This window comes from Lissotriton vulgaris, chromosome 2_1 (genome assembly GCF_964263255.1).
Source record: "Lissotriton vulgaris chromosome 2_1, aLisVul1.2, whole genome shotgun sequence".
NCBI lineage: Eukaryota > Metazoa > Chordata > Amphibia > Caudata > Salamandridae > Lissotriton > Lissotriton vulgaris.
The window spans coordinates 1,167,335,706-1,167,347,966 of NC_141687.1; the positions used below are offsets into that span (position 1 = coordinate 1,167,335,706).

Below are 12,261 nucleotides of genomic sequence, written 5' to 3' on the forward strand. Positions count from 1 at the left end.
AGGATCTCTGTGACAAAGACACTAACCCACTGAGCTATCCAGGCTTTAAGTAGGCCGGGTCTCACTGGGTCTGAGCACCGGCGACTTTTTTGAGGGGGCCTCGAAACGGGTCTCTATCAGGCTCTGTTTTGTGCGCTGGTCACAGGTAGTCCGTTTTTTCCCGAACTGCAGTGACAGCAGTCTGGAAAAAAGTGCCAGGGCACAAAACAGAGCCCGATAGAGACCCGTTTCGAGACAGCAGGCACATCGGTGTACCCTGCTCACACTACTCAGAAGTGGAAAGTTACGGCATGACGTCATGCCAGGTGAGCGTTGTAGGGGGAAGGGAAATCCTTTAACCCTTTCCCTGCTGATGACGAGCTCAGCTCGTCATCACCCACGGGTGTCGTGTGCTGATGACGAGCTGAGCTCGTCATGAATAATGGTAAAAAAGGATCTGCAGCACAGGGCAAAAATCCCCGCAGCAGCCATGTGGTTAAAGAGAGTCATTTTTTCTCTGGATTTCCCTTCTCTTTTTGAAACTCAGGAACAGCAACACTGTTGTGATGTCACCAGTGCTTTAAGTGAAAGCTTTTGCAATATTATATACAAGCCATAGTTGCTGTTATTTATCTTATGCAACTAACAACCATTGAGAAAGTCAATAGTCCTGACTTGTAGGTATGATGTTACTTGTTGTATCATATACCTGGATGCAATGACAGAAACAGCATAATACAAGTCAGGCCACACACTGCTTAACACAGATTTTTAGCATACTGTTTTTAAGCCACGTCCTCAATTACATTGGCCACGCCCCTTTGAGAGACCCCCCCCCAGTTTTTTCATCCCACTTAAAGCCCTGGAGCTATCCACATAAAATACAGTTCATCTGCATTTGAAAACTACTAACTGACAAATTATTGCTCTCCAGCAGGATTATTATCACCAGCGTTATCTGGGCATTTTGTATTGTCGTCCCTTATCGGCCATGATAATGATAAATGCTGTTTAAATGAAGCACACATGAAGAATGTGTCGTGCTGGGCCTGTGCATATTTTTAAAAGAAAAAAATATAGTAACACATTCTCTTACCTACTCCATTAGTCAAACTTTGTGTCACAGCCTGATGTGATAAGCGGCTGCAGGGTCCAGGAAAGGTGCATAGGAATAAACAAACTTATTTTCTTCTGTGGTGCTTAGAAAAATAAATATCAACGCAGCAGGACAGTAGGCAAAGGTTACCAAAGGTTACCGTTGTCAAAAAAAGATTTGTCGCCTTTCGCCTTGCAGAAATGAAGGGGTGAAAAAATAAACCAAGCCTCATTAACATGGTCTGTGAAGTACTCGGGCTGACACACACAGCGGGGCACTTTGATCCCAAAGGCGTTGCGCGCCTGCCTTCAAGCCCTCACTGCGAGGGTCAAGGATCCTGTTTGGGTGGGCCAGGCTGATGTTTGGGTGGGCCTGGCCCACCTGGGCCACCCGCTAGAACCGGGCCTGGCTGACCCAAAGCCCCTTCTATATATATCATGATGTCTGTTGTGGGTTGTGCTGACTTGGACTATGGCAGGGTTAAAGCTGTCCACATCCATGACAGAACATGAAATCCGAGTGTGTGTTAACACCTACAGGACGACCTTCGAGCTGCTAAGGTTCTCATATTTTATCTCTCCTGAAATGTCAAACTGTGGTAAAGATCAGATGCATTCATTATTGTATACACTTTTAGTTTGGGTACTTTATATATATATTTAAATAGCTCAAAACAAGTCTCCAGTAGCAGAGAAGCACCTTCCAGTGCCCTTTAGGTAGGTCCAAGGTTTGCGTTGGTATGCAATACACAATGGTGTTTATGGCCCTCGGCGCAATAGGTATGGGGGTGGCGCAAGGCTAGCAGGGGCAAGGTTTCAAGTTATGTTATGTTATATAATTTGAGAGCGCATGGCTGCCCCAGCAAAGGGGCGTCCCAGCGCTAATCACAGACAGCAAAAGGAAGGCCAGCGGAGCCAACGCCCCAATCCATTAATTAGAGAACAGACAGGCTTTTATAGCCTTATGAAAAGCTATATGATCATAAATGCATCTAATGTTCACAGGGAGGGAGTTCCAAAGTTTCAGAGCTAAAGCTCGGAACAAACGTCCTCCGGCTTTCTTAACACGCTGTGTAACCGCCAGGTGTTAATTAACCCCTTCCAGGCTGATGATGGCCCCCAGCCGTCATGCAACACGGTGCTCGTTTGCTGATCACGGCTGGGGGCCGTCATGAACCCGCCCACTCTTTAAAACGGCCGCACAGGCGCAGAATCGCGGCTGCGCCCAAGGGGTTAAAGGAGCGCAAGAGACGGGATGGCGTGTATGGTGTAAGAAGATCTGCAACAATTTCAGGGGATTGTGAGTTGAAAATCCGGTGAGTAACGGAGAGTTGCTCATTATGAGAACAGGAAAGGTTTGAGATGTGCCACCCTATATACCCAATGCGCACACAGACTTTCTGGGATAGGAAAATAGCTCTGAGTTTAGGGAGAGATTAGGGAGAGGGTTGGAACAGATAAGGGTGGTCCAGTGTCGTGACAAAACTTGAGGGGGGGACTGCAAAGTACATGGAGGGACCCCCTTTCAATCTCACTCTGAAGCTCTCAGGCAAGGGCACTGTGCTGAGGGTGCTCTCGGGAGCTCGGGGGTCCTACGCTCTGCAGGGGCAGCAGGGACCTTTGTTACACTGCTGGGGTGGTCAGCTGTAATACAGGTAACATAACGAGTGTTTGTAAAGCACACGTTCACCTAAGGATATCTTGGCGCTGGACAACAGATGTTTATTGTTACCCAACTCAATGGTACTCACTTTTTCGACCTCAGAAGGACGTAAGGCTAAGTGGATCTGCTGGGATTTGAAGCTGTGACCATGTGGTCAAACACAGACCCCTACAGTGGACACAGTAGTCCACTAAGCCACCAGACTCGGCCTTCAGATGAGTCGTGTGTGTCAGTGCATTGGTATCTTGTGTCACGTGGCTGCCCTAGTGAGCCAGAGAGATGAGCAAAAACCATGGCTAGACACGACCCTTCTGCAACGGGCAGAAGGCAAAGGTGCCCCATTCGAATGTCTGCTTCAGGTCTACTCTTATTACTGGCTGCTTCAGTGGTCCCTTGGACCACCTACCTCCTATGCACAGCATTCCACAACCCCAGTGAAAGGCGCAATATAGGAGCCATCCAGTGAAAGATGTCACAATATGTTGCAAACCCCAAAATTCATAATCAAACAGATTCCGAAGCCTGGTTGGCGGTGATGTAGGATTGGGAAAAGGAAATATTTTTGCCCTTTCGCTGGATGCCGCTTTTAATAAATAATACACAATAAATACAATGTAGTGTTCTTTCTAGTGTATGAGCATGTACTGACCTTTTTCTCCTTTGGGTCCTTGTGGGCCAAACTTTCCGGGGACCCCGCCAATACCCTGCTCACCTGTGAGAGAAAGAACATTAGAATTTCAAGACTATATGTATTGCTTTCTTTTGACACTGAATCCTGTCCTGCAGCTTTGAAGACAGCAGACAGCACTGAAAGGATGTGAAGGAACTCCCACCCTCCATCAGTTGACTTACTGATCCCACCTGCATTTGAGGAACTACAGCTACTATTCTCTTATGATCCCCCAAGACCTCCTGAGCAGAAGCTGCTGCCATGTTTTCACATAAACCAACCACGCACAGATTGCCTCTGAGTAACTAGTGTCAGTACATTCTGAAACCACTGCCCAGAGCACCTTGATCTTCTGCACCCCTACCGCCTCTGTCATGACACTGTGACAAAACCCATCCTTGTATATCACCACATCCCATTGTACATAACACACACAGCAAATTATTACCCAGCTCAGTCATAAGCAACCCTAACTATTGGTTGAACACGATGAGCAACCACAACCCCCTTCCTGCCGCACTCTTGTGCTCACCAATGAACACCATGCTAACACACAAGCACCCGTCCTCCTTGGCATCCGCCTTCCCAGGCTACATGTTCATCACAGAAACTTGGCTCCCCCTCACATCCTCACCCACTTTGGCAAAATCTTCTTCAATGACACATCACCATCAGTGCTTAATTTGTGAAAAAGTAGGTGCCTGGGCCCTCATCAAGAGGACACTGCAGCTTGTATTGTCCATTGTCCCTGCCAGCGCTGCCAATGACTGTCCCAACACGACTACAATCCATTACAATCTTACAAGTGGTACAATAATATTTCAGGCCCCCAAAGCTATAAGAATGGCTTCTGTGGCAGCTATTAGCCATTGTTAAAGTATATTGAATGAATAAACAGCTTTTGTTATGCTCATAAATAAATTAGGCAGACTGCCCTCCCATGTGGCTGCCAGGTGCTGACAATTAAGTGCTGGTGCCGAGCACCGGAAACCACCGGCTCAAATTAAGCACTGAATCAGCATTCACCTACCTGCTGCACAAAATTAGTCATGGCTGGGCGGGCCGGCTCTCGGGTGGTGCGACCAGTGCCACCACACTGGGTGCTGGCTTCCGTGGGGGGGGGGGGGGGGGGGGGGGGTTGGAGGGCGGGGCGGGCGGGAGTGTGTTTGCAAGTTTATTTTTATTCTAAAGCACCTGCTGCCAAGTTAGTTCCCTCCATCAATTTCCAGGCAACAAAAAAGTGTCAGGATAAATCCTGTGATTAATGTTCTTCCTGAAGAGGGATGAAGCTTTGTTTAGTTGGGGTTTTGACTGACTATAAAGTAGCGCAGAGGGTTAATACACCTGTTGCTGAAAACAAGTACCGAGCAGATTACAAAGTGCATAGAATGTAAATAGGTCAGTGGGTTACTCCTTTTAAAATGGACATTATTTTGTTACTTACAATTTATAAGCTAAAATTCTAATATAAGATTTGAACTTATAAATTGCAAGTAACAAAATGATGTCCATTTTAAAAAGGAGTAAAACCCACTGACCTATTTACATTCTATGCACTTTGTGCACTTTGTATCTGCTCGGTACTTGTTTTCTGCAAAGTACAGATCTGAGCAAAGATTATTGTTGCAAATGGATTAATTTGGGCAGAAATCTATTCACATTATTAAAGAGAACACCCCAACTATCGTGTTCCTTTTTACAATCCGAGTTTGTGCTTCTCTAGACCAAGCACTATTAAACTATACCTCCTACCAGTAGTGATGACATGTGACTCCTACACCTTGTAGTCCTCAGTCTTATGTAACATTTTCTATATGATGGGTTACACACGTATGATTGATTGTCTCTGTGTAATGTGAGTGTGATGCAAAGTGCTCTGACACCCTACACTGGTGTGAGTGGCGCTATATATGCATCTGAGACAGAGTGGTTATGGAGACTCGGGCACAGTTAAAGGGTGGTGGTGAGGGAATCTGTGGTGGAGGTGGTCATTGGAGGGTGCCAACAAACATTGTCGCACCGGGCGCCACCAGCTCCATAAATAATGAACTCTTCTATCATTCACCGCTCTCCTCTTCATTGCCACTCAAAAAGAGTAAGGCCAGTCTATTCACCTAGTCTTCCACTCACCCTGCCTCATGTCATCAGGTCTTGTTGTTGTTTTATCAGTCTCATCTCCACCACATACATGTACAATGCTGACCCCTGAACCCAGAAGCCACGAGAGGCTTTCTCACGTGTCTCCACTCGAATTTACAAACTTGCAACAACCCAGTTCTCCGCCCCTCACCTGTTCAGATACTCTCCTTTCTCACACTCATGGGGAGAACATGATGAAGCTCAACGGCTTCTCCCCTTCCCTCTCCTCAAATGCCAATTTCCTGGGCTCATATATTAAAACTTGAATTTTTTAGAGAAACATGGTACCAAGAATGCCCAGACAGCCTGGTATCAGCTCAGCTTCCTACAAAATATAAGAAACATTTCTCCCAGCATACACCTTCTGCTCACACATGCAAGCCCCAATCCACCCCTTCGTTGATGGGACAGGGTGCTGCTCATAGGTGCCCAAAACACCACACTCCTCTCCCTCAAAGCTGTATGTTTTGGCAGCCTTGAACTTTGCCCTCCACTTGCATTCCCCTAGGTCAGCCTGCACCAACCTTCCCAAAAAATGGTGAGTGGACCTCGATGAGTTCTTCTGGCATGCTTTGTGCCTGGTGTGTTGTGGAGGAATTCGAAAATGTGATTTGCCGTTGAAGCCTCCAGACTCCAGAGGGACTATTTATTGCCAGTCGAGTAAATACTGCCCACCGAAAGTTTCCCAAATTATGATGGTTGATTTTGCTTGTTGCTCTCAGACACTCTAGTCTTCATAAGGCTGCCTCTCTGCGGACTTCTGCCTCTCCTGGGGATGGTCCCTCACAGTTCCTACCAAGGAAAGGGAGCTAGCGGGTTTGATCGAGCAGCAGAGGGTCTGACAGGGGCGGCTCTGCACTCATCTTTTCCATGAGAGCCAAGCACCTCAGGGGACAAGAGGTGTTGTGCTCTAAGCACATCAGAGCACACCGGGGTGCTGACGCTCAGGTGCAGCGCCCTCTTTGCTTACCGGGACTGACCAAGGGCCCTTAGGTGGGTCGTGACTTTCACCTTGCCTGTCAAGGTACCCTGGCCAGTTAGATCACACCAGATCTCGACCAGCCAGTGTTAGTAATCAAGGTTAGGCCTGGGCCCCAGAGCCCTGTGCTGATGACCCCAGTGGCTGGAACAGGGCTGTTGACTTCAAGAGAGACGCTCCTGGCCCACCAACAGGTGGCAGAAGGAATCTGTGGCATTCCAGTGGGTTATAGCAAACATCCCTCTTTGTGTGAATTAAAGGCTGTAGAGCTGAAAATTGATTAAAAGTTTGTGGACATATTTCTGACTACACATATAAAAGTGGGAGAACACATGCACACACACACACATGCAACAATAGGTGCACACACTCTCTCTACCAAACCCTCTCGCCCACCACAATGCACTCCCCCTACATTCCCTTACTATAGTAGCCCACTCACCGGTGCAACAGCTTTCTTGGGCAGTCAACGCCCTGGGCTGGCTCTAAACAGGCTGCTTTCCTGAACCTTCCATAGACACAGAGGGGCACATTTATCAAACTTTCACACAGTGCAGGAAGCCAACTTGCTGTGCTGCTTGAAAGTGAAAGGGCAGGAATGCACCGTATTTAACATTCTGCCGCGCATTCCTGACCTTTCCTTGCTCATTGTGCGGCCTATTTATGAGAGACTATTTCCGCGGAGCGTCACTTTTTCTGACGCTGCTGTAGCGCAAAACTCTCAACCACATGTATCAGGCCACGCAAAGCCACTTTGCATGGCTGTGCATGGCCTCATAGATATGGAGTAATACAAAGAAGTGCAAATCGCTGCATTGCCTTACTCTGCCCCAGGGAAAATATTACATAGAGAATGGGGTGGGTTTTCCCACGCAACACCCATGGCAGTAAAGCTGCCCCAGAATTACTTAATCATGTAAAGCTGAGGCAGCGCCAAAATCTTACTCCTCCCCAGAGTAGGCGTAACAAGGAGAACTATTTTGATTTCTCCTTGTTTTTCCTTTTTCCATGTGTGCTGCATTCTGCAACACACAGAAAGAAGAAAACACCTCTCGGGATTGTTTTTGTGCCGGAATGTGCCTCTTCCTGCACAAAAACAATGTAGCATTCAATGAAGACACCCTTGCACCATGGTGCAGGGGTGCCTGTGTTGGCGCTATGCAGCAAATTGTGCACAAGCAGAGGGGAAAAGGACAGGTGTGCACCATATTACTTAAATGGGGTGCATTTCTGCCCTTTCACATTAGCGCAGGGCAGTACAGCAAGAAGACTTTCAGCGGCCCGTGTGTAGTACCTGACCAACAGCATTAACACAATTGAGTGCATCTCAGAAAACGGATTATGAAGTCCAAGAGAAGAAATGATTAGGTGTGCTTCTTCACTAATGATTATTATTTGTTGTATTTATATAGCAAGGCTAACAGGGCTTCTTCATGATGACGTCACGTATAAAATGAACAAGGAGCATGTGTTGGATTTGTCACCTGACAGTAAAATAAATATGGAATATATGCCACCCATCCCCCATCAGCACTGCAGACTGTTACACTTGTGCTGCCGGCTTCTGCTAAGGGACTGGCGGCGTTAATGGGCAGGTAGGGCCGGTTAGGGTTCAGGGAAGGGCAGTGTCAAGGGGTAGAAAGGATTTTTTAGAGTCCAGGGGAGAGTAGCAAAAAGAGAACTAAGGGGTTTTAGGGTTCAGGGAAAGGTCACATTAAGGGGGAGTTTGGTGTTATTTTAATTTAGGAACGAGTAGGGTAAGAGTGTAGTAAGGGTTTTATTAGGGTTATTAGAATGGTAGCAATAAGGGATAATAGGAAGTTTTTTGGTTCAGGGAAGTGATAGTAAGGGGTTTTTACGGTTTAGGGAAGGGAAGCGTTAAGGAGTAGTAATGGGTTTTAAAGTTCAAGGAAGGGTAGTGTTCAGAGGTAGTAGGGGGTTGCTAGGGTTCAGCAATTAGTAACTCTAGGGGTAGTTAGGGCTTTTAGGGTTTAGGGAATGATAGCGTAAAGGAGCAGTAAGGGTTTTTTAGGAGCAAAGTGAAGGGTAGCATTAAGGGGTAGTTTGGGTTTTGAGGGTTCAGGGATGAGTACTAAGAGATTATTGGGACACAGTTATATAAATTAAAGAATACATGTAATTCGACATCTTTGGAATTGTCATGGGTAATAATGAAATTGTTGCAGTAATAATGTTGCGTCCTTCAACGTGACTTCATTGTAATCGACATTGCAGAGTCAAATTTATTAGATACAAACAATAACAGCATCATAATGTTGTATGATGTATAACAACTGAAAGCTCTTGATGAGGAAATTCCCCCCAGGAGCATAGTGTGATGGCATTATTAAAGAGGTAAAAGTGTGCGGTGGAATTTGTAAGGTCCCAAATTCATGAATGACATCCAGACAAGGGTCACTAGGAGGGTCCAACAGAGATTTGAGAAAGGTGGAGAAGGAGGGAGTGAGATACACTGGTAGTACAGGAAGGGTGAAAATAAGATGGTAATGCCCAGGTCATGGAACGGTGGGCCTGGGGCGGCTCGAAGCTCATGGCGGCCCTGGGCAGGGAGCGTATCCATCCTCAGAGGATTATTATATTAAGGATATATATTGGCGTGGAGGCGCCTGGGGTTTGGTGTCCCTGTGCAGGGGCGCAGTGCTTTCACATGCCTAAGGCCGCCCCTGGGTGGGCAGATCAGAGACTGCTCTCTACCTGGCAGACGCTGGGCCATGTAAGGATGGGGGGGGAGGGGCTTCAGTCTGACCCTCGGGTCATTGGGATCTGTTTTACATGTTGTTAAATAACACAATATCTACATTTCAAGCTTAGGGGTGAGTACAAAATCTTCAGGTCTAGTTTCTGCCAGGGAGTGTGATCTTGGACCAATCATTCTTTCTCAGCCTAGAAGCTTGTGCCCTAGTGGAACAGCATGTATTATTTTTAAAACGGTCATTTACTAACATGTTGACAATATATCGAGTTGATTCCAATCTATCAACCAGCCTCTCGAAATGATGCCACCTATATTTCTGTCACACGCCATCCGCCCCCACTTTCTGTCGCCATCTTAATAGTCCTAGCCCATGGATTTCCCACTTCCTTCTCACCTCTGGGGCCTGGGGCTCCAGGTTCACCCTTGACGCCAGCATTCCCGTTGGTTCCTGGAATTCCTGGCACACCGGGCATTCCTGGCTGTCCCTGGAGAAAGATGTTCTTGTCCGTGCTGCACAGGGACACCCCCTTCAGCTCTGCACAAGAAAAGGGAAGGGGTTATGCCGCTGAAATATCGGCAAATGGGCTTAGCTAGGTGTTGCCATGCAGCACGTGTGACTTCAAGCCTGGGTTTTTATTTACCAAACTTGTACATTCATTACTGTGCAAACAATTTCATGACTGCAAAAAACGTAAATATGTTGTACATGGAAAGACTTAGGTACTTGCAGCTTTCAGGGGGCAGACAGGATTGGCTCTTCCTTTTAATCCCGAACGCCACAAGCTGAAACTACCTTTAGAACAAATAGAACACAAACTCCCCCAATGCGAAGGCGAAAAAATAGAAATTCACACAAACTCATAATCCAGATGGAATGACCGTGTTCAGAGAGACAGGAAGCGGATGGAGACACTCCAAGAACTGAAGGAAATAAGGGGACAGCGAAATACCTCCAGAAGGGTAGAGGTCAACGTATGAAGATAAAAAGCAAACAACCACTTGTCAGCCCATTTATAACATACAGAAAAAAAGAAACGTCTGCACCATTCTGACTGCCCAAGACAGTGGAGGGAGATAAGCCTACAGGAACCCAGAGACGATGGATGAATATGGTAGCCCTACTAATGTCAGAGAGACAAAGCCCACAATGTTCAAAATTATTACCATCCAGTAGAATTGAATGAATAATAAGGAATCTCCGTGAAGTGTTAGAATGACAAGAGATCGCAAGGTTAGGAAAAAGGGGCCCCTATCAGTCTAAGAATATACCCTGTTGAGGTTGGATCAAAATTTCGGTTGCTTTGAAGGGAAAACATTGGGACATTTTCATAGAGAACCTGGCAAGTCTGAGGTGAGGAAAGACAATGAAAGGGCACTTACTAGCACAGCAGTCTGACTCAGCCTGGTCTGTAGAAAATCCTTTTGGAATAGAGATTAGAATGAAGATTGCCAACAGGCAGGACCTGCGAGAACTGCGAGGTTCCATTTTGTACGCCTTCAAGTGGAACCTGAGAGCCTTCAGTTTCTGTTTAAGGTACTTTGCGATACAACACTACTCTACTGATATATATGTTTAGAAAACTTACACAATGGGGCACAAAGAGGAAATCAGAAGGGGCAGTCACAGTTTCACTTCTTTGTGCTAAGCCTCTATGCTGACTTGCATTCACGAAATATAAGCGATTGTGTAACTTTCCTTCCATTGGGGAAATAGGACTTCCAAGGGTGGGGAGATATATTTACGGTCCCCCTGTGTTAATGTGCGACCGCACACCAATATCAGGAAAGCACAGGGTGTGGGCAGCATATTGAGAAATAAGTCTCATTACTCAACCCGCTTGCGGTTAGGCCTGGGTCAGGCTCAGGGTAGTCATGTTTCATTTGTTCTTGAGATTGAATGATTTTAGGTTCATGAGAATCCCTATAAAGAAATCGTAATTTAACCACTCACCAACTGGGTCACCGCCTAGGGACTGTTGCCAATTTGTTTTTACAACACTGTATGGGTGGTGCCTGGGAAGGATACTGACGTCAGATTTGGACATAGTACCATCATTTTTAGCAGCCAGCAGCACAATGTACCCGAAGCGATGCTCATGAAAAGACACACTTTACTCCTGGTACCCCGCTCCACACACACAACTCATATGGCGTCAGTTCAGTTCCCTGTTTTATTTTAACGTGCTCAGCTGGATGTAGCAAGTATCTACCTTTAAACTCTGATCATTGGGCTTGCGAAACAATTCACTTTAAAATTAGAAAAAACTATTAATAGATCTTAAAACGTCCAAACTAATGTTAAGCCCACTGTTAGAACTGGGGGTCTCTAGTTGGCTGAGGTAGGTACCTTAGTCCAAATAGAGACCCTTGCTTCTAGTCAGGGAAAGGAGGGACACCCTCTTAGATAACCCCTGCTCACCCTCCGATAGCTTGGCACGATCAGCCAGGCTTATCTCCAAGGCAAGGTGTAAAGTATTTGCAACCACACTCCCAGTAACACAGTGATAACACCACAAATGGACACCACACTGGTTTTTATAAAAATAGCGGTATCTTTATCAAAAGGAATATGATGAGATCAAACGATAGAAATCCAACATGTGCGTATTTGTAATACATCACTCTGCCGGTTATTAGGCCCGCAATCACTTATAGGTTCCTGCGGTATTAATGAACAGTTCACAATGATCTCATGCTGTCCTATTGCAATGCTATGCAGTTTGTACTGTAGTATTGACACACTCCTTAATGCATGTACTAATGCAGTTCGTAACTGTTAGACTTGGCTGTCTCTAGTTGGCAGAGGTATACACTTCTGACAAATAGGGACTCACCTCCTCTAGTCAGGGCAAGGGGATCACACATTTAGATAACCCCTGCTCACCCCCTTGGTAACTTGGCAAAGCAGACAGGCTTATCTCAGAGGCAGTGCGTTAAGCATTTATGACCACATACAGTAATAAAGTGAATACACTACAAATGGACATGACACAGTAGTATTATACAAATAAAGATTTTTA

The 12,261-nt window shown here is 46.1% G+C and overlaps 1 protein-coding gene across 3 annotated transcripts in view; it reads right to left on the minus strand.

Moving 5' to 3' along the window:
* FCN3 (ficolin 3) overlaps positions 1–10,798 on the minus strand; it is a 96,938-nt gene extending 86,140 nt beyond the window's left edge. The window contains exons 1-3 of one of the 3 annotated variants that reach the window (XM_086956868.1): positions 10,622–10,798; positions 9,636–9,776; positions 3,387–3,449 (exon numbers count right to left, since the gene is read on the minus strand). In XM_086956868.1, the coding sequence (XP_086812994.1) occupies positions 3,387–3,449; positions 9,636–9,776; positions 10,622–10,727 (310 nt within the window). In that variant the 5' untranslated portion in view covers positions 10,728–10,798. The remainder of the gene's footprint in view (positions 1–3,386; positions 3,450–9,635; positions 9,777–10,621) is intronic. The other 2 variants (XM_086956869.1, XM_086956867.1) reach the window with 2 other exon arrangements.
* Positions 10,799–12,261: the final 1,463 nt, after the last annotated feature.